This window comes from Erinaceus europaeus, chromosome 19, assembly GCF_950295315.1.
Source record: "Erinaceus europaeus chromosome 19, mEriEur2.1, whole genome shotgun sequence".
NCBI lineage: Eukaryota > Metazoa > Chordata > Mammalia > Eulipotyphla > Erinaceidae > Erinaceus > Erinaceus europaeus.
In genome coordinates this window covers 21,012,485-21,030,723 of record NC_080180.1, presented here as the reverse complement: position 1 = coordinate 21,030,723, position 18,239 = coordinate 21,012,485, and the positions used below count along the sequence as shown (strand labels likewise).

The following is an 18,239-nucleotide window of genomic DNA, read 5'->3' as shown; positions in this document are numbered from 1 at the left end:
GAATGGAGACAGATTTCAGGATGTGCAAAGAATGATATGATTTATATAAAGAATAAATCAAACACAAATGCAGCCCAGGGGGCCAGGTGGTGGCCAGTAGAGTGCATATGTTACAGTGTGCAAGGACCAGGGTTCAAGCCCTCCGTCTTCACTTCTAGAGGGGAAGCTTCAGGAGTGGTAAAGTAGTTATATAGGTTTCTGTATCTGTCTTTGTCTCTCTTTCACTTCTTCTCTTTCAATTATCTCTCTGTCTCTACCCAAAATAAAAATAAAATTAAAATATTGAGAACAACAACAAATAAATAAATAAAACAAGTGTAGCCCAGGAGATGGTATAGTGGAGAAAGCGCTGGATTCCCAAGCATATGTTAGAGTGATGCTTGGGTTCTCTCTCCCTTCACCTTTTCTCATGGATAAATATAATTTTTTTTTTTTTTTTTTGCCTAGAGGGTTATTGCTGGGGCTTGGTGCCTGCAATATACAAATCCACTGCTAGACACTGGAAAACAGAGAAGGGGAGAGAAAGACAGACACCAGCAGACCTGCTTTACCACTTGTGAAGTGACCCCCCCCCCGCAGGTGGGGAGCCGGGGTTTGAACTGGGTTCCTTACGCTGGTCCTTGTGCTTTGTGCCATGTGCGCTTAACCTGCTGCACTACCATCCGACTCCCCTACAGCCCACTTTTAACAACCAGATGAAAATTGTGATTTCTCCCCCAAATATTATGTATAACAAAATTCTGCTAACAATTTCAGGGATTTCTGAACTTGTCTGAAGCCAACTTTAAGTGGTACCATCTATAATGGGTAAAACAATCTACCTTTGGGGCTGGGCAATGGCACACCCAACTGAACACACATCACCTGGAGCGTAGGCCAGAGGTCCAAGCTCCCAGTTCCCACCCGCAGGGGGGAAGTGTCACAAGTGGTGACGCACTGCTGCAGGTGTCTCCCTTCTTCCCTCCCTATTGCCCCCACCCCAATTACTCTCTGTCCTATAAAAAAAACTGTTTTACCTTCAGAGAAAGTCTATAAAAGACACCTACTTTCTCCCATATTCAATTACAAGCCTTTCCCCTGGCCCCCATTCAGATGACTCAAATTCCTTTAATTAAGACTCAGGACACTTTAAAATTTAATCCAATTTAATTCAATGGCAAAGAGATCTGTAAATTTTAACAAGTGATCCAGTCTTGCAACCATTACACCAGCATCAAACAGAGAAGAGTTTCATCAAACACATTCCCAACTTCTCTCATGCCCCTCTCCATGCTCAGTTTCTCCCCAGCCCCAGTATTGGAAAGACTGTCTTTACTGAAATGAAAGAGTTATTTTTAATTAAAAAAAAAAAGGCTTAAAATTCACTCTTGAAGGAACCACGCTGACTTTTCATTCACACCAGGAAAAGTAATGTAAACTAACGTTGTCCATGAAATTAGATTCGAGCCACTCAGCTATAGATTATAACTGTAATGAGCTTAAGATCTAGTGAAGTAAAACTTCTCATGCCCTAGATGACCTCGCCAACGTGTGCTGGAACCCCACTTCCCCAGGGCCCTACCCCACTAGGGAAAGATAGAAATAGGCTGGGAGTATGGATCGGCCTGCCAATGTCCATATCCAATGGAGAAGCAATTACAGAAGGCAGACCTTCCACCTTCTGCACCCCATAATGATCCTGGATCTATACTCCCAGAGGGGCAAATGTTAGGGGAAGATGACCAGAGGGCTCTGAACTCCAATTCCATCTGGACCTGGAGAGAGTAGGAAAAAAAAAAAAAAAGGGAGGGGGGAAGCATTCAGAAGTAGTAGGTGTGACTTAGAAAGGAAAAGAAGACAGGACCATAAGGGAGGGAAAGGCAAATATATATAAATACAGATACATGGATATAGAAATAATAATCAACTTATATCTGTGATCTTGGGAGAATAATACAGTTTCCAGTGGAGGAAATGCGGACACAGAACTCTGGTGGTAGGAAAGGGATAAAATTATACCCGTTATCTTATAATTTTGTAAATCTATAATAAATTTTTTTTTAATTTCTTATGCCCTATCAACATCAACTTTCATGGTAAGTTCCAGGAGAGGGACTCTATCCATCTGTCACCATATCACTGATGTTTAAGCACAGTACCTTATCTCTATCAGGTGTTCCAAAATGATTTCTGAATGAATTAAGGTTAGGGGTGAAATTCAGAATTTAACTTGTTATAGTTTCCTCTTGGAGCTGGTCCCAATTTCCCACAAATTTGTTTAGCTATTGTTTCTGTAGTTTATCCAGTATTGTTGGTACATTTATTCACATTTCCCATCCCATTCAAACAACGATTTCCATTCTGCATTTAGTGAGCTGTCCCACATAGCACATATGGAAATGAAGCCGGCCTGGTCTCCAGGGAGCACCGTGTGGAGAAGCTGTGCATATACATTAGTGATAATTAAAATTTATGACTGAAAAATGTCATAAAGAGATGGTGCTGTGGAGAGGAAACTCAGTACTTTGCCTGAAGGGGCAAGGAGGTGATCTGAAGAGAGACTCTAAAGAGAACAGGAAGAACCTTCCTAGATAAGGGGGGAGGATGTGTTAGCCTTGCTTCAGGTCCCACTGCTGGATTTGCTGGATTCTAAGCTGGAGAGAATTGAGCAGATCCTCATGTTAGAGAGATCACCCAGGCAGCACATGGGGGCTGGGGGCGGGGGTGGAGCAGGGGAGAGGAAGGTCCACAGCCCAGGTAGGAAGCCCACGGTTGATGGAGGAGGGGCCGTGCAGATGGAGAGAAGATGGAATTAAAGGACTCTTGAAGTGAGTAACAGACAGGACTAGGAGACACTTAAGTCAATTCTTGGTGAGGATTAAAGGAGAAAGCTTTTAGTTTGATTTCCAAGAGTCTCAACTGTAACACTTCTACAGACACAAACTAGTAGAAAATATTTTTTTGAAATATAGAGAATAGATTTCTCACCCTATCCCAACCCCCCCCCCTTTTTTTTTGGTCAAATGGAAGGGAATGGCTCAGTTAATTTTTTTTCTTCTCTTTATGAATAGGATGTGAGAACTCAAAGAAATAAGACTTGTAACAATTCTTTAAATAGATGAAGAAATAAGGGAGAAAGAAAAGGAATGGCTACCAGAAGTCAGGCATTATTCTAACTAAGCTCTTTACAGAGAATTCTGAAGCTCAGCAGAGAAGTGTGGGCTTGAAACAGAAACCTGAGTAATAACTGAAGCAATCAGAGTAGATAAAATCAGCTAGGGAGAGTCCTGGGAAGAGGAAGAAGGAAGCCTCAGGAATAATCTATAAACTGCTTGCAAAAGTAAAGGGGAAAAACTGATATAAGGACACAGCAATCCCAAAGGATGGAAGTGGGCCAGGAAAGAATGGTCTTGCAGAAGTTATGGTAGAATGAAAATTTAAGGGGGCAGTAGCCATTATTACACAGGCACTAAGGAATCTGGTGGCCAGGCAGTGGTGCGTCAGGTTGAGCTCTCACTTTACCATGTCCAAGGACCTGGGTTTAAGTAAGCCCTCAGTCCCTACCTGCAGGGGGAGAGCTCCATGAGCAGTGAAGCAGTGCTACAGATGTCTCTCTCTCTCTCTCTCTCTCTCTCTCTCTTTCTCCTTCTCTAGCTCCCCTTCTCTCAATTTCTCTGTCCTATTAAACTAAAAAAAATAGTACAATAAAAAGTTGCAAAAAGTTATAAATGAATTAAGAAACTAAATGAAGGAATCTGATAATTAGGAAAACTTAACAGGAATCTCAGGGCAAGTTCAGTGGACAGCAAGTGGGACAGAAATTCTACTTTGATAAGTGAAGAGTAAATGAGTAGTGGTCAGGAAGTGGAAAACGTGAGATAGTGGAACCTTAGAAGGCAGAGCAGCACCCAACGTGAGTGCTTTCAGATGAGAATGACAAGCATCTGTCAAGGGCAAATATAATCTGTAGGCAGGTATATTTGTGTCATAAATATAGCTAAGTTTGGATTTCTTCTCATTATTTATGAGTCTTATGTACCAAGTGTGGTTTCTATAAGAAATTTTGTTCTTGAAAGGCCCTTGACCTAGTACGATATTTTATTTACATGTCAATGAGCCATTTTCAGCACAAGTGTAGAGAAATGTGAATCACATTCTATTTTCCCCACTCAGGTTAGAAAACTAAGGTTTATTCAGAGGAGGCAAAGGGCTGGGCAGTAGAATAGATAAGCCAGGGTTATCTAGGTGACCTTCAGGTGAGAGAGAATCATTGTTTAAAGAACTAGGAACAATGACTCATTCAGGTCATTGCTGTGGAACAGTTCTATTTTAAACATATTTCTTAAGAGAGAAATATGTTGCCCTTGGCTCTAGAATTCTCCCAACATTTAACTTCATGTACCCAGTATCTGCACAAAACACTGGATCAACCCAGTGACCTACAAGGGCAACTTCTCATTGGATCTTCAAAAGCCCTTATTTCTCATTTAGCTTTCAGAAGTAATGGAAAGTTTTTTTATTTCAAAAGTGGCATTCCCTAAGACAAATACTTCCTAGAAGATGTATCTTCCCCTCAAAGAAGTATTAGAGATTCTGACTGAGCTGTGCTCATATTACCAGCACATGATACAAAATAGCCCAACTAAAGCCAACACTTAGGACACATCTGGTGAGTCATGTAAGAAAAATAAAGGGTCTCGAAGTCCAAAAGGTCTTGGCTCCTCCACTGAGTAGCTCCGTGATTTGTGTACAAATTCCGTAGCCTGAGCTTTCCTTTTCTTACACGTGCTAAGAAGACAGTACTCGTCTCATATTCTGAGGATTAAACACATCAAATTGCATATTGTCATATAGAAGGCTTAAAGAAATATAAATTTTCTTTGTCCTGTTAAATGTTTTATAGGTTTAAACGTCCACTCACATTCTGTCTTCGTTGTTTCATGAAGACCCTCCTAACCACCCCATCCCATGTCATCTACCTGCTTCTCGGAACTCCTGCTAGATCTACCAGGACAAGCTGCACTCAAGGTTACACTGCTTTATACTCACCGTGGAATGTGTGTTTGTTTGTTGTTCCCCATCTCAAGGGCGCTGCCTAGGGCCTGCCCCATTCTTACTACACCCACAGTTCTAAGAATATGGAGCACACTGATGTAAAACTATCATAGAAGGCTTGGAATCCTATGTTTTGAGAATCCAAATAGCACCTTAACCCCACTGATTAACCACTTAGGAGGCTGAGTTAAATGGCTTGCCTGACAATAGTAGGCTGAGCTCAAGAGTAGATGAGGTCTCTTGCCTTACAACGTAGGGAACATTTTCCACTGTGTCTGCTGCCCTCATGTGAAGGAACACCAGAGTAGAAGTCCACAAAGGGCCTCCATATGCCAGAAAAACCTCTGCACAGCCTGTATATATAAAAACCCTTTAAATGGAAGCCCTTATCTGCAAATGGGTCCAAACACCAAGTACTCACATTAATTCACATTCACATTAATTCACATTCCTCTGCTGCCCTCATCTGGACATCAAGAACTACTACAATGGGGTTCATTTTCACTTGACGAACTCAATGTATTCGATTCTGTGATGTGGGGGAGAAACAATAAAAAAGTCACCCTCAGGAGGTTCACAATGTAGTGATAAAGAGAGAACACATAATTTAATTGATTGGTTCCACCAGTCCTCAGACAGTACTATAAAAAAACGTTGATGCCTGGAGGTGAGGGAGGAAGAAAGCCTGAAATGAAGTTTATTTTGCAGTTCTTATGGCATGAATTAGATCCTATTTAACAGCGAGGTGATAGAAAGAAGGTTCGGCATGAACAAAGAGGGGCTTGAAAATAAAACATATTCAGAAATTTCAAAAGAAAATACAGGAAGCGGAGAGAGAAAGGGATAAGAAGAGTGGAGAGAATCCTGTAGCTCTGGATAAGTTTGAGCTCAATCTAATAAGAAACAACTTTGCATGGGTGAGATAACTAAATCAGCAGCAGGGCTTTCAATGAGCCTGTCTCAGCAAGATTTTGAATCCTGTCTAGAAACTGGTTCTCTTAGATACAAGATTAATTAGGAAAGCTCTCATCTTACATGCACGGGGAAACATTTGCCTCCATTATATAGTTTGTTGTGAGTAGACAGCTTATACACAGGCCTTAATGAACTGGTCCTTTCATTTTATAATTTCCTGTTTAAAGGTCAACTCAAGACCCTAGCCCCCTCTCTTTTGCTATTGCCCTAAATATTAACACTTTTTATCTTCTTTACTTAAAATAATTTTTATCTCACAGTTAAGAGAAAGAGGGTGTAAAAAAAACCCTATTATTTATGTACTATCACTCAACTTAGAAGTAACCTTATTCTTGAAAAGAAAGCATGTTCTGACTTCTTAAAATTCTTAGCTGCCCTCAGCTACCCTAACCTCGTGGCAGAACTCCTTAAGTTGGTTTGCTTGTTTAAGGTCACTGGGAATATGAAGAAACACTAGAGGAGTTCCCACTTGGTTACTCTGGCTCTTATCCACTGCCAATTCTCCGTCCCCAACCACACTGCTATCAAAACAATGTATGCAAGCAAGCCAGCTTCCCCAAGGACTCTGAGGAGAGGACTGAGCACAGAAACATGCATCTAGGTTACCGAAATTGCCAAGCAAAGGAACTTTACCTGTCGCTTCTGCTACCGTATGCCCAGTACATGGTGATGTCCCAACTCAGCACACCTAAGTCAGCCCCGGACACAGAAGGCACTGGGAATCTAGGGCAGAGGCTGGTCTCGCTTCCTCAGAATACAAAGCTCAGTTCCCTATAGATTTCCATAAAACCAGGAACAGCAAGGAACTCCCTGACTGGATCAAACCATTCTAGCTGAGAGCAGGTCCAACCACCTCAGACACACCTTGCTACGTGTAGCTTTCCCAGAAGCCCAGGTGGCCGCTCCTCCGACTTGTCTCCCTTAGTCAACACCACAGCCCACTTTACAAGGCAGCTCCAGTGAGTGACTTTTTCTAACATGGGAACACCAAAGAGTGGAAGGAAGGGGTGTTGAGTAAGGATATGGCATCTCTGTCCCTCCCACATGTCACTGGTACTTACAGATCTGAAAAAAGAAGCACTTTATCAGAAGGAGATTAGCTGGGAAAACGTGGTCGATAAGGGTTCTGAGGAGCAGGTGTTGGCTGACGGCTCGCTTAGCCCTGAAGTGGCTGGGGAACTGGGAGAACCACCAGAGGAGGCCTCACTGCACCAGGACATGGATTCTTGTCCTCTCTGGCATGCACATGCCAAGAAGGAGAAACTCTGGAAGGCCCTGCTCCTGAACTGTTAAGAGGCTGGTCTGCATAGGAATGTCCTTCCTTGCCTGTGGAGAATGAAGTGAGCCTGTGTCACAATAGCTGTGTCTGGCAAGAGCTGTGCAGGGAAAGATCTAAGGCTTTTAATTACAGGCTCTGAAATCTTATTGTAGTAGCTCTTTCACAGGCATCACTCAAGATATCTTTCCTAAAACGGTTTATGGGATCTATGGAGCTAGCGTTATTTTTAAATGGCTTTAATGAGATTTAACTCGCATATTCTCTTAAGTGCGCCATCCGGTGGTTTAGTGTGTTGACTGAGTTATACAATCTCATCGTAACAAATCTTAAACATTCTCATCATTACAGGAGAAACCCCATATGCATCAGCAGTCACTTCCCACTCCCTGTTTTAAATATGTCTCCACAGTATCATTCTTACTAGCCATATAGTGCCACTTTGCACTGAATCTCAAACGCCATCAACTACAAGATGCTATCTGCTTAAAAAGTCTGTACCAATCACACATGCTTTTTTATCTTTAGTGGGAGGAGCTATGTAGATTTATTTAGATATACGTAGTGCCAGCAATGCACTGGACTCAGGAGAACTAACAACACGAATATCCATGACCACACAGGAACGATAACAAGCAGTGATAAAACTCCCTAAGACAAGAGACACTAAAATGTAAAAGAAAAGAAAAATTCACCTGGGTAAGCAAAACAACTCACTTGGATAATGCACTGCTTTGCCAAGTGTGTGACCCAGGTTTGAGCCTAGCCCCTATTGCACGAAAGGGAGCTTTAGTAACGTGGTCTCTATCATTCTTTCTCTCTGTCTCTCTCTAGCTGAAAAAAGTCATCCTGAACCAATGAAGCCCCAGTGATAACAAAAACAACAACAAAAACAAACAAACAAACAAACAAAACCCCTCAGAATCAGCAATATCTAACACTGCATAATATGGAGTCTATAAAACAATAGAAACTCATCTCCCTGACTTAGGGAGGAAAGAAATCAAATAAGCATTATCTCCATAAGCTAGTAAACTCACATAATACCTAATCATACAAGTAACCTAACCCAGAGACCTTCAGAACAGCAGCATCGTAGAAAGCACATCCACTATTATATACGCGCCATTCTCTTCCAGTTTATTATTTATAGTTAGGAACATACATATAGGAGAGAGAAGTGTTTCAGTTTTTAGATAGGGAAAGAAACTACTCAGTTAAAAAAACACATTGAGAAACGAGAGGAGCTTGTGAAATCTCTTGTAGAACGTGTTTTTGAATTGACAGAAAGGAGTGAAATGAATTTTAAAAAACACTACTCAGAGTTTTAATTACTTGATTTAAATTTCTAACATTCCAAAGATGATGCCAAATTGATTTGATGGCAGCAACACATTAGCAAGAGCAACTACCTAGCTTATAAGACCCCAAGGGATTCACAAAGGCCCTTATGGGTGGGATATATGGCTGAGCCCACACTGACCACATCCAGATCAAGCAAAGCACTGGTGCATGCGGGCTATTGGGCAAAGTCAAACAATTTTGGCTTCTTGTAGACAAAGAAGAGCTATTTAAGTCATCTTGGGGAAGGGAAGGGGAGGGAGTGGGAGAGGAGGGGAGGAAAGGGGAGGGAAGGCATGACACATAGAAAAAAATGTAGGGGTGAGGCTGGACAAAAGAGCTAAAGCTCAAAGAGAGACAGAGCAAGAGGATCAAAGGCAGACACTATCAGACTCTAATATTAGGCAAGGGAGTTGTTTATATTTTGTTGCTAAGGAGAACTTGGAGCTTTGGAAAATGAGCCCAAACAGGACACTATTGTGACAGCTGCTGCTTGGCTCAGATATCTCTACAGAGCTATCTGCCAACTGCTGCCACTTGCCATCTCTATCCTGCTGCCTGCCATTCAGATCAACCCCTTTATAATCAGATCACACGGTTGGTTTCTATGGTTCTCAAGAGAAATCCAGACACTGGAGAGCAGTGATTTTGAGTGTACTGACCTGCTACATTTTGGACTGCAGATTCAGGTGGACTAGCCCCTGAATCTAAAACCTTTGTTCTTAAACCCTAACTAGACAGTAGATTCAATAAGGAGGAAAAAGAGACAGTGGTGGTGGCGATGGTGTGTGTGTGTGTGGGGGGGTCCTTCTCAGCTATGCATTTCCCTCAAGCTGTGACAACAAGCAAACTGGCTTATTCTTGGGGCCTCATTTCCATTTGTAAAATAAGAAGATACCACCTATTCTTTTCTGTGAAGCAGAGAGAATACATTTATGAATACAGTCATTTTATTTTGGGGGTGTGTGTGAGGAACTTGGTGAATCCAAATCCAAAAGTGAAAGGCAATACACTGTTTCAGAGGTCCTCCTGGAGCCTATGTAGAAACCGCCAATCCCTTGACCATGACCACTGTTTTTACAGTCATATTCATAGACTTACGTCATAAGAGAGGCTATTGATCCTTAAGAGTTTTTTTTTTTCCTTAAGCACTCCTGCTCTCCTACCCCCAACTCCACTATGACACTGTATTACTCTGGTATTTGGAAAATTCAGAAAGCAAGTAAGAAAGAGTATAAAAGCCACCCGTGATGCTCTTAGAAAATGGAGTGTTAATACCTCCAATCTGAGTATGGCTTGATATAATAACATATTCTTTTGCATCGAGCTCTGTTCATTTAATAATTAACCTGAGGTTGACAAGCTGAGGGAAGAGTGGTTACTGCAGGGTATAAGGCTGGGACCAATCACCCATGAATTCGTGTGGACACCCCCACTTACCCCCTCTTAGAACAAACATTCTCAGGAGAGCAAAGTCAGCTAGCTATGTAGGTCTTGTGGGTAAGACCCGCTTTCCAAGCAACGGGCTCCACCTGCACTCCAGAAACAAAAGAGTATTTCTGAGAGATGACTTTTCCACTGGGTAGAGCTTGCTGTGGCCAGTTCTAAAGCCCCAACTGATGACTAATTTGTTTGAAATTGGACCTGTGAACACAGCCTTCAAGCCTCCAACCCGGTTCCGCAGTAGGAGTTAATGTGTTTGCACAATGAGCTGATTACAGTGAGAGTGGCAGTTTCAAGAGAAGAATTAGCACCCAGCATTGCTCTTTCAGAAAGGAAATTGAGCTATTTTCAAACAAGGCTTTCAGTGTATGTTTGTCTGAAGGCAAAAATGAGATGGCTTTAATTTTGTAAGGCTTTAAACCGTATGTTATATTTGATCACGTCATTCCCCAGATGAAAAGCCTCCAGTGATATCCCATAGCTCGAAGAGCAGAAGCTCACACTTCTTAGCATAGTCCAGATAAACATCTACGTACTTAGGTTCCCCTCTCTCTCTCTCTTAATATTTTGTTTATTTATTTGAGACAGAGATAAATTGAGAAGGGGAGGGAAGATAGAGAGGGAAATAAATAAAGATACAGGGAGATAAAGAGGGGAGATAGCTGCAGCCCTGCTTCACCACTTATGAGGCTTTCCCGCTGCAGGTAGGGACCAGGGACTTGAACCTGTGTCCTTGTGCACTGTAATTTGAGCACTTAACCAAGTTTGCCATTGCCTAGTCTCTGGTTCCTGCCTCTCTTAACGCCACAGTTTCCCAAGTACGCTTGGTGGAATGCCAGTTTCAGATTTATGCGAAAAAAACAAACCTATTGGGCTGTCAGAAAAGACATGATGCACTTTTGCACAGAAAAACATAGAAAAATAGGTCATGACTTTTTTTTTTTTTGCCTCCGGTCTTATTGCTGGGGTTCAGTGCCTGTACTACAAATCCATTGCTCCTGTGGTTATTTTATTTTTATTTTTTGGATACGACAGAGAAAAACTGAGAGGGGAGGGGAAGATAGGGAGAGAGAAAAATAAACACCTGCAGACCTGCTTTACTGCTTGTGAAGAGACACTCCTGTAGGTGGGGAGCCGGGAAACGGGTCCTTGTGGTTTGTACTATGTGCACTTAGCCCAGTTTGCCACTGCCTGGCCCTTGCCATGACTTTTCTAACACCCCAACAGCTGATGGGCACAGGCAATTGGGATATGCTGCAAATTCTAAGCACCCCCACACCCATCTCTTGAAAGGAATGACCCTGGGGAGGTTTTTATTTTTTATTTATTTTTTAGGCCACTGTTTTACAGGCTCATTTAGCCATAGAATTTGTTTTATATTTTTTAAATCTATTTCTCACAAGACACTTTCCAAAATGCTACCTGGACTTCATCTTCTTTTAGCTTCAGGCACAGTGACCTTGTTTCTTGAACTTGTGTTCCCTCTAACCTACCATCCTAATCTTCTTCTAGCATTTGCCCTTCTTCCGTAGCCAGTCAACAGTGTCAGGTTGAGCCTGATGTAAAGTTTCGAGACCTCCTTTGAATCTGGAGAGGTGGCAGTTGTTGACTATGTGGGTCATAGTCTGTCTGTAGCCGCAGGAGCAGTTCGGGTCGTCTCTGGCTCCCCAGCGATGGAACATAGTGGCGCACCGGCCATGGCCTTTTCGATAGCGATTGAGGAGGGCCCAATCATAACGTGCTAGGTCAAAGCTGGGTTGACGCTTGCAGGGGTCTGTGATGAGGTGTTTGTTCTTTACCTCAGCTGACTGCCAACTCTATTTCAAAGAGTCTGGAATAGAGAAGTTCAGTGTAGGCGTAGGGGACCAGATTGGATGACGAGACGTCAAGCGTTGGACAGGGTGGGCGAAGATATCCGCGTATATTGGCAGGTCCGGTCGAGCGTAGACGTGGGAAATGAACTTAGATGATGCCGCATGACATGGGGGCTAGGGAACCATACTGGGCCACAGTATTCTGCAGTGGAATAGCATAATGCCAGAGAGGATGATCGTAGTGTAGAAGCGCTCGAGCCCCATGAGGAGCTGGCCAGTCTTGCAATGATGTTATTCCTCGCGCCCACCTTTGCTGCAGTTTTTATGAGATGTTCGTGAAATGACAGAGTGCGATCGAGAGTAACGCCAAGATAGACTGGCTGGGCTTCATGCCAGATTCTCGTATCGTCAAGCTGCACATTAAGCTCACGCGAGGCCGAGGCATGGTGTAGATGGAAAACAGATGATACCGTTTTTTGCAGTGCTAGGGATTAGTCGCCATTTTTTACAGTAATCAGATATCAGAGACATGTCTTTCGTGAGTGTTTCCTCGAGGATGTTGAACTTGGATGCCTGAGTTGCACAGCAGATGTCATCGGCATAGATGAACTTCCTTGAAGAAGTTTCTGGGAGGTCATTGATGTAAATATTAAATAGCGTAGGAGCCAGAACAGAGCCCTGGGGGAGGCCACTTGAGACAAGTCTCCATCTGCTAGACTTGTGACCCAGATGCACCCGGAATCTTCTGTTTTGGAGAAGAAACGATATAGTGTTGGCCACCCATGGAGGCAGGCATCTTGAGATCTTTACTAGGAGACCACGATGCCAGACCGTGTCATAGGCTGCTGTGAGATCAACAAAGACAGCACCCGTCTTTAAATTCTTCTGGAATCCATTTTCAATGTTAAGTTGAGAGGGCCAGGACTTGTTCGCAGGTAGATCTTCCTGGGTGGAAACCAGCTTGGGCGGGTGATAGGAATTTCTCCTATTATTAAGCTCTAGTCCCCTTTTAAAATTCAACTCCAGTTACCTCCTCCTGTGTCCCCTCTCTGCCACCCTGCTCTGACCCGCCTCTGCCTCCCTGACACTCTATACATATGCTTATCATGGCAATTAACAACTGTGAGGTGCTATTTGGTTTGCTTGTTTACCTTCTCACAGTAAACTTAAGCTCAAAAGCAGGGAAGATGATTTCACGTGACCTTTCATCTCTAATACCTCTGTGCCTGAGAGACTGCCATCTCTCAACACATGGTTACTAGATGCTTGATATGGGTGGGTTCCCATTTCTCTATATTTCTCTATATTCCCATTTCTCTATATTTCTCCTGTGTTGGTTCAAATTCACATTTTAAGTTATACCTGACTCATTTACCTAACTGCTCCTCTAGAGGTGCCAATCTTTAGTGCTGCTGCCCATTTCTAATTGCTGTCACCAACTGAAATAGTAGCCAGAGGTTTTTGTTCAGCAGGCAAAAATTCTATTTCCTGTTGATCTGCATTTGCGAGTAGTTTTAGAGCCTCTGTCTTTTCACTCTCCCCCACAGTGACTCATTTCCTTCAGCATTTAGAATGTTTTTTCGCGTGTTTGAGAGTTGGTGTTGGGTGGGGAACCATTTTTATTTTTTACTTATTTATTATTTGACAGAACAGAGAGAAATTGAGAGGGGACAGGGAGATAGAAAGTGAGAAAGAGAAAGAGAGACACCTGCAGACCTGCTTCACTGCCCATGAAGCCTTCCCCCTGCAGGTGGGGAGTGGAGGCTCAAACCCAGGTCCTTGTGCACTGCCCTGTGTGCACTCAACTGAGTGTGGCACTGCCTGGCCCCAGGGGACCAAACTCCCTTAAGCCCTAGATTGAGCTATGCTTCTTCCAGGTGGTTCTGGACTTGCTTATTAAAACTGGCCCCAGGATTTCAAGAATACAGGAAAAACATTTAGGTTAAATTCTTGGTTTGAGATTTGTTGTTTTTTTTTAATATTTATTTATTTATTCCCTTTTGTTGCCCTTGCTGTTTTATTGTTGTAGTTATTATTGCTGTTGTTGTTGTTGGATAGGACAGAGAGAAATGGAGAGAGGAGGGGAAGACAGAGAGGGGGAGAGAAAGACACCTGCAGACCTGCTTCACCGACTGTGAAGCGACTCCCCTACAGGCGGGGAGCCGGGGGCTTGAACCGGGATCCTTACGCCAGTCCTTGTGCTTTGCACCACCTGCGCTTAACCTACTGCGCTACCGCCGAACTCACTTGGTTTGAGATTTCTAAACTAGTTCGAAAGTTTCCCCACCAAAACTTTTTAGCTGTCCTCCCCTAGATCGTTGACATTTTTTTTTTTTTTTTTTTTTTTAGTTCTTGAGCATATGACCCTTCTCATGAACTGCTAACCCTTTGTGGCTTACAGCTTTAAGAAGCTCTTCGTTACAGCCCCCAACCTTGCCATGGCCAACAACCACACACAGCATTAAAACATGAGCTTCCAGACTGTGATGCCTACTAAATACATCTTATCCAACCTTCAGCCATTCAAAGCATTATGACTTTTGGGTTCTCTTCATTTTCGTCACCTGGAAGTTCCGAGATTCTTTCTTCTGAATTTTATTAGAGTATACTATGCTAGAGAGCATGTGTTATCATGTCTGAGGACCTGGATTCAAGCCCTGATCCCCACTTGCAGGGGGACAACTTCATGAGAGGTGGGACAGTGCTGCAGGTGTCTCTCCTCTCTGTCTCTTGCTCATCCTATCCCCACAATCAAAAGGAAAAGTTGAAAAAACACAAATCACTAGGAGCAGTGAAAACATGCAGGTGCCAAACCCCATCGATAATCCTGGTGGGGAAATGGAAAAAGGGAAGGGAGTCGGTGTAAATTCCATGTCCCACATTGCTGGAACTATTCTCCTAGAACTGTTTTGAATTCAATCACTTTCCTCCATTTCTTCTATCACTGCCTGGGTGCAAGTCACTAGCTTCTCTCAACTACCTTTCTGCTGCCATGCGTGATCCCCTTAATGGCCGTCTCACATCTATCCTGGCTCATTCTGCCTAACTCATATGCAACCAGAATTTAAAAGTCAGAATTTTTAGGAGGGCAAGTCAGATCTTGCTATTTTTTGCTTAAAATCTTCAAGTGACACATAAGCCAACAACGTTCTACATAAAAACCTGTCTGACCGTAGCAACGCTATTTTTATAGCAGCAAGAAGATGTAAACAAGTCAAATATTTACCAACTTATGAATGGCAACCCAAATGAGGCATAGTTATACAACAGAGTAACATCTGACCATAAAAAAGCCAACACACTAATGCACGCTCCAACATGAACGAACTGCGAAAGCAATATGCTAAGTGAAAAGAGCCAGTCACACAGAGGGATGCTTATTAATTATGTCTGCATGAAACGTCTAGAGTAGGCAAGTCTATAGAGACAGAAAGTAAACCAAGGGTTTATTAGGCCTATGGAGGAAGATGTAAGGAAGACAACAGCCACTAGGTACAGGGTCTCCCTTTTAAGGTGCTGGATATAATTTAAAATTGACTGCAGTCATAAATTTCACACACACACACACACACACACACACACACACACACACACATATATATATATATACATACATATGAATATATTAAAAACTACTGGACTACACATTTTGAATGGATAAATATATGGCATATGAATCGTATCTCTATAAACCTGCCACCCAAAATATTCTTCCCATAGTTATCGTGGTTCTTAGTATGTAAATCCAAAGTCCTTATCCTTTGTAGGAAGATCTTGCATTTTATGTTATAGCTCCTACCTATTCCTCAAGCCTCCTCTTAAGTGACTTTCTCCCTAACTCTCTGGACTCACAAGGTCATCTTCTGATTTTGAGCACCTTCCCACCTCAGTGTCATTTCATTTCCCTTGTCTCCTATCTGGAATCATCATGCCTGTCTCTTCCCCTGGCTAACACTAGGCCTACAAATCCCAATTTAAGCACCACAGTCTTAGGCAAACCTTTTGTGATCCCCAGAAGGGCTATCTTCTTCTCTTACACAGTCATAATTCACATACTTGACCATAATGTTTATCATACACATAAATATGTAATAGTGTCTTTCTCATTCACCTATTCGTTTCCCAAAGGTTGAGGTAGTTATCTGTCTAGTTTACTGTTCTGTCATCTGGGCTGTTCAGTTGGTACTCAATAAATATTCCTCAATAAAGGAATCAAGTAACTGAGCCCAGCAGTTCCTTATCTAACATCGTCTTATATACTTTATTATCTAATAAACATGATTTATTATATAATCAATATTTAACTTCTTGCTATTGTCTAGTATAATCTCTATAATGCATCTACCCCAACATACTACATTCATATTATAATCCATTGTATCCTGATTTACTTCCTTTTGTTGCTGTTGCTTCACTGCTCAGGGCCAACTTTTTTCAGAGAGAGACTAGGACAGACAGAAAGAGACAGAAGGAAATAGACCACAGCACCAAAGCTTCCCCAGTGCTATGAGGATAGGACTCTGACTTAGTTTCTTTATCCTTATATTCTCCGCACCCCACTCCAAGAAATACCATAGCTAAGCAGTACATAATAGATATTCAATATTTGTGAAATAAAGAATATTTAGAGAACAAAGTTGATGCCCTTCTTGTTTGTTTTTGTTGTTATAGTTATTATTGTTGTTGTCATTGTTAGATAGGACAAAGAGAAATGGAGAGAGGAGGGGAAGACAGAGAGGGGGAGAGAAAGATAGACACCTGTAGACCTGCTTCACCGCTTGTGAAGCAACTCCCCTGCAGGTGGGGAGTCAGGGGCTCGAACCGGGATCCTTACATGAGTCCTTGCGCTTCGCGCCACATGCGCTTAACCTGTTGCACTACCGATTCCCTAGAGAACAAAATTGAAATCTGTGGCAGGTGCTATATTATTGGTCATAGGTTATAAAATTCCAAGAAGAGAATAGTTCATTCTCTGGGTTTCTTGAAATAATGGGTCATGCATCTAAGTGTTTTTAAAATTATTTATTTGATTTGATAGGATAGACAGAAATTAAAGAGGGGAGAGGGACAGAGAGGGTAAGAGAGATTGGAGACACCTGCAGCACTGCTTCACTACTCATGAAACCTCCCCCTGTAGGTGAGGATTTGGGGCTTGAACCTGGGTACTTGCTGCCTGTAACCAGGTGTACTGCCCAACCCCATGCAATGAGTTTTTATTTTCTTTTTATCATTACTGATGCTTCACTGCTCTGAGTCAACTTCTAAAGTAAAAATAAATAATAATAATAAAAGCTTCAGTGGGGAAGCAATTACAGAAGTCCAACAATGACCTTGGGTCCATACTCCCAAAGGGCTAAAGAGTAGGTAAGCTATCAAAGGAGGGGATGGGATACGGAGTTCTGGTGGTGGGAACTGTGTGGAGTTGTACCCCTCTTACCCTATGGTTTTTGTCAGTGTTTCCCTTCTATTAAAAAAAAAAAAAAAAAAAAAAAAAAAAAAACTTCTGTTGGGCTTAGCTGAGGAATTAACAAAATGTGACCATTTTATTAGGTATATACAAGCTGTGGCAGCAAAAAGAACAAGAGAAAAAGACAGGCTAGTCATGTAACCCGGGCCACAGTCCTTAAGCATTATTTGACTAGATGGTGCAAGTACCAGAGAAACAGCTTCATTGGATCCTGAGAGAAGACAGGAAATGCACCAGTGGGAGGGAGACAAGGAGAGATAAAAGGATAAGCAGGAAAAAAGGGCGATTTCTGCCAGACACTCCTTTTAAATAGCTTCCTATACCCATGATCCCTTGTGAGTTTACATACGTCTACTGTATGCTCTTGACATCAGTCATATGCTAATTATGTTCATGTCCCATATCCATTTTTCTTACTATAAGTAAGACAGGGTTCCCAACAGCTAGAGAGAGAGAGAGAAGAGAGGATACCACAGCAGGCGAAGGATACGTTTAAACCTGGGTTGTGTGTATAGCAAAGCAGTTACACTGTCCATGTGAACTATTCTGCCAGTCCCAAATTAAGTATTTAATAATGCAGCTCAATAAAAAAAAAACAGATTCACACATCCTTCCAGGGTTGAGAATCTTGATGAATTTACCTCATTTTACTTGACTCAGTTCAAAACGACATTTGAAAGGAAGTCTTTTTTTTTTTTTCTGGCACATGAAAAGATTTTTTGCATTTAGTTCCTAGACGAAACTAGCACAATCTAAATTACATCTGAGCTGTTAAATATGCAAACATTAAATATTCAAAAAATTAATTCATTAAAATTTTCTCACTAGAAAATCAAGAGGAAGAGAATAACTATTGGCTGCAACACACTAGATCAGAACATTCATTTTC

At 42.1% G+C, this 18,239-nt stretch overlaps 1 protein-coding gene across 14 annotated transcripts in view; it reads right to left on the bottom strand.

Moving 5' to 3' along the window:
• The window catches only part of PPP1R12B (protein phosphatase 1 regulatory subunit 12B), a 235,403-nt gene that overhangs the window by 106,034 nt on the left and 111,130 nt on the right, over positions 1 to 18,239 (bottom strand). The window contains exon 1 of one of the 14 annotated variants that reach the window (XM_060178579.1): positions 6,643 to 6,791. The exons of the other annotated variants lie outside the window; for them this stretch is intronic. Within the exon in view, the coding sequence (XP_060034562.1) occupies positions 6,643 to 6,674 (32 nt within the window). The 5' untranslated portion in view covers positions 6,675 to 6,791. Of the gene's footprint in view, positions 1 to 6,642; positions 6,792 to 18,239 lie in introns of those variants that run through there. 14 annotated transcript variants of the gene reach the window in all.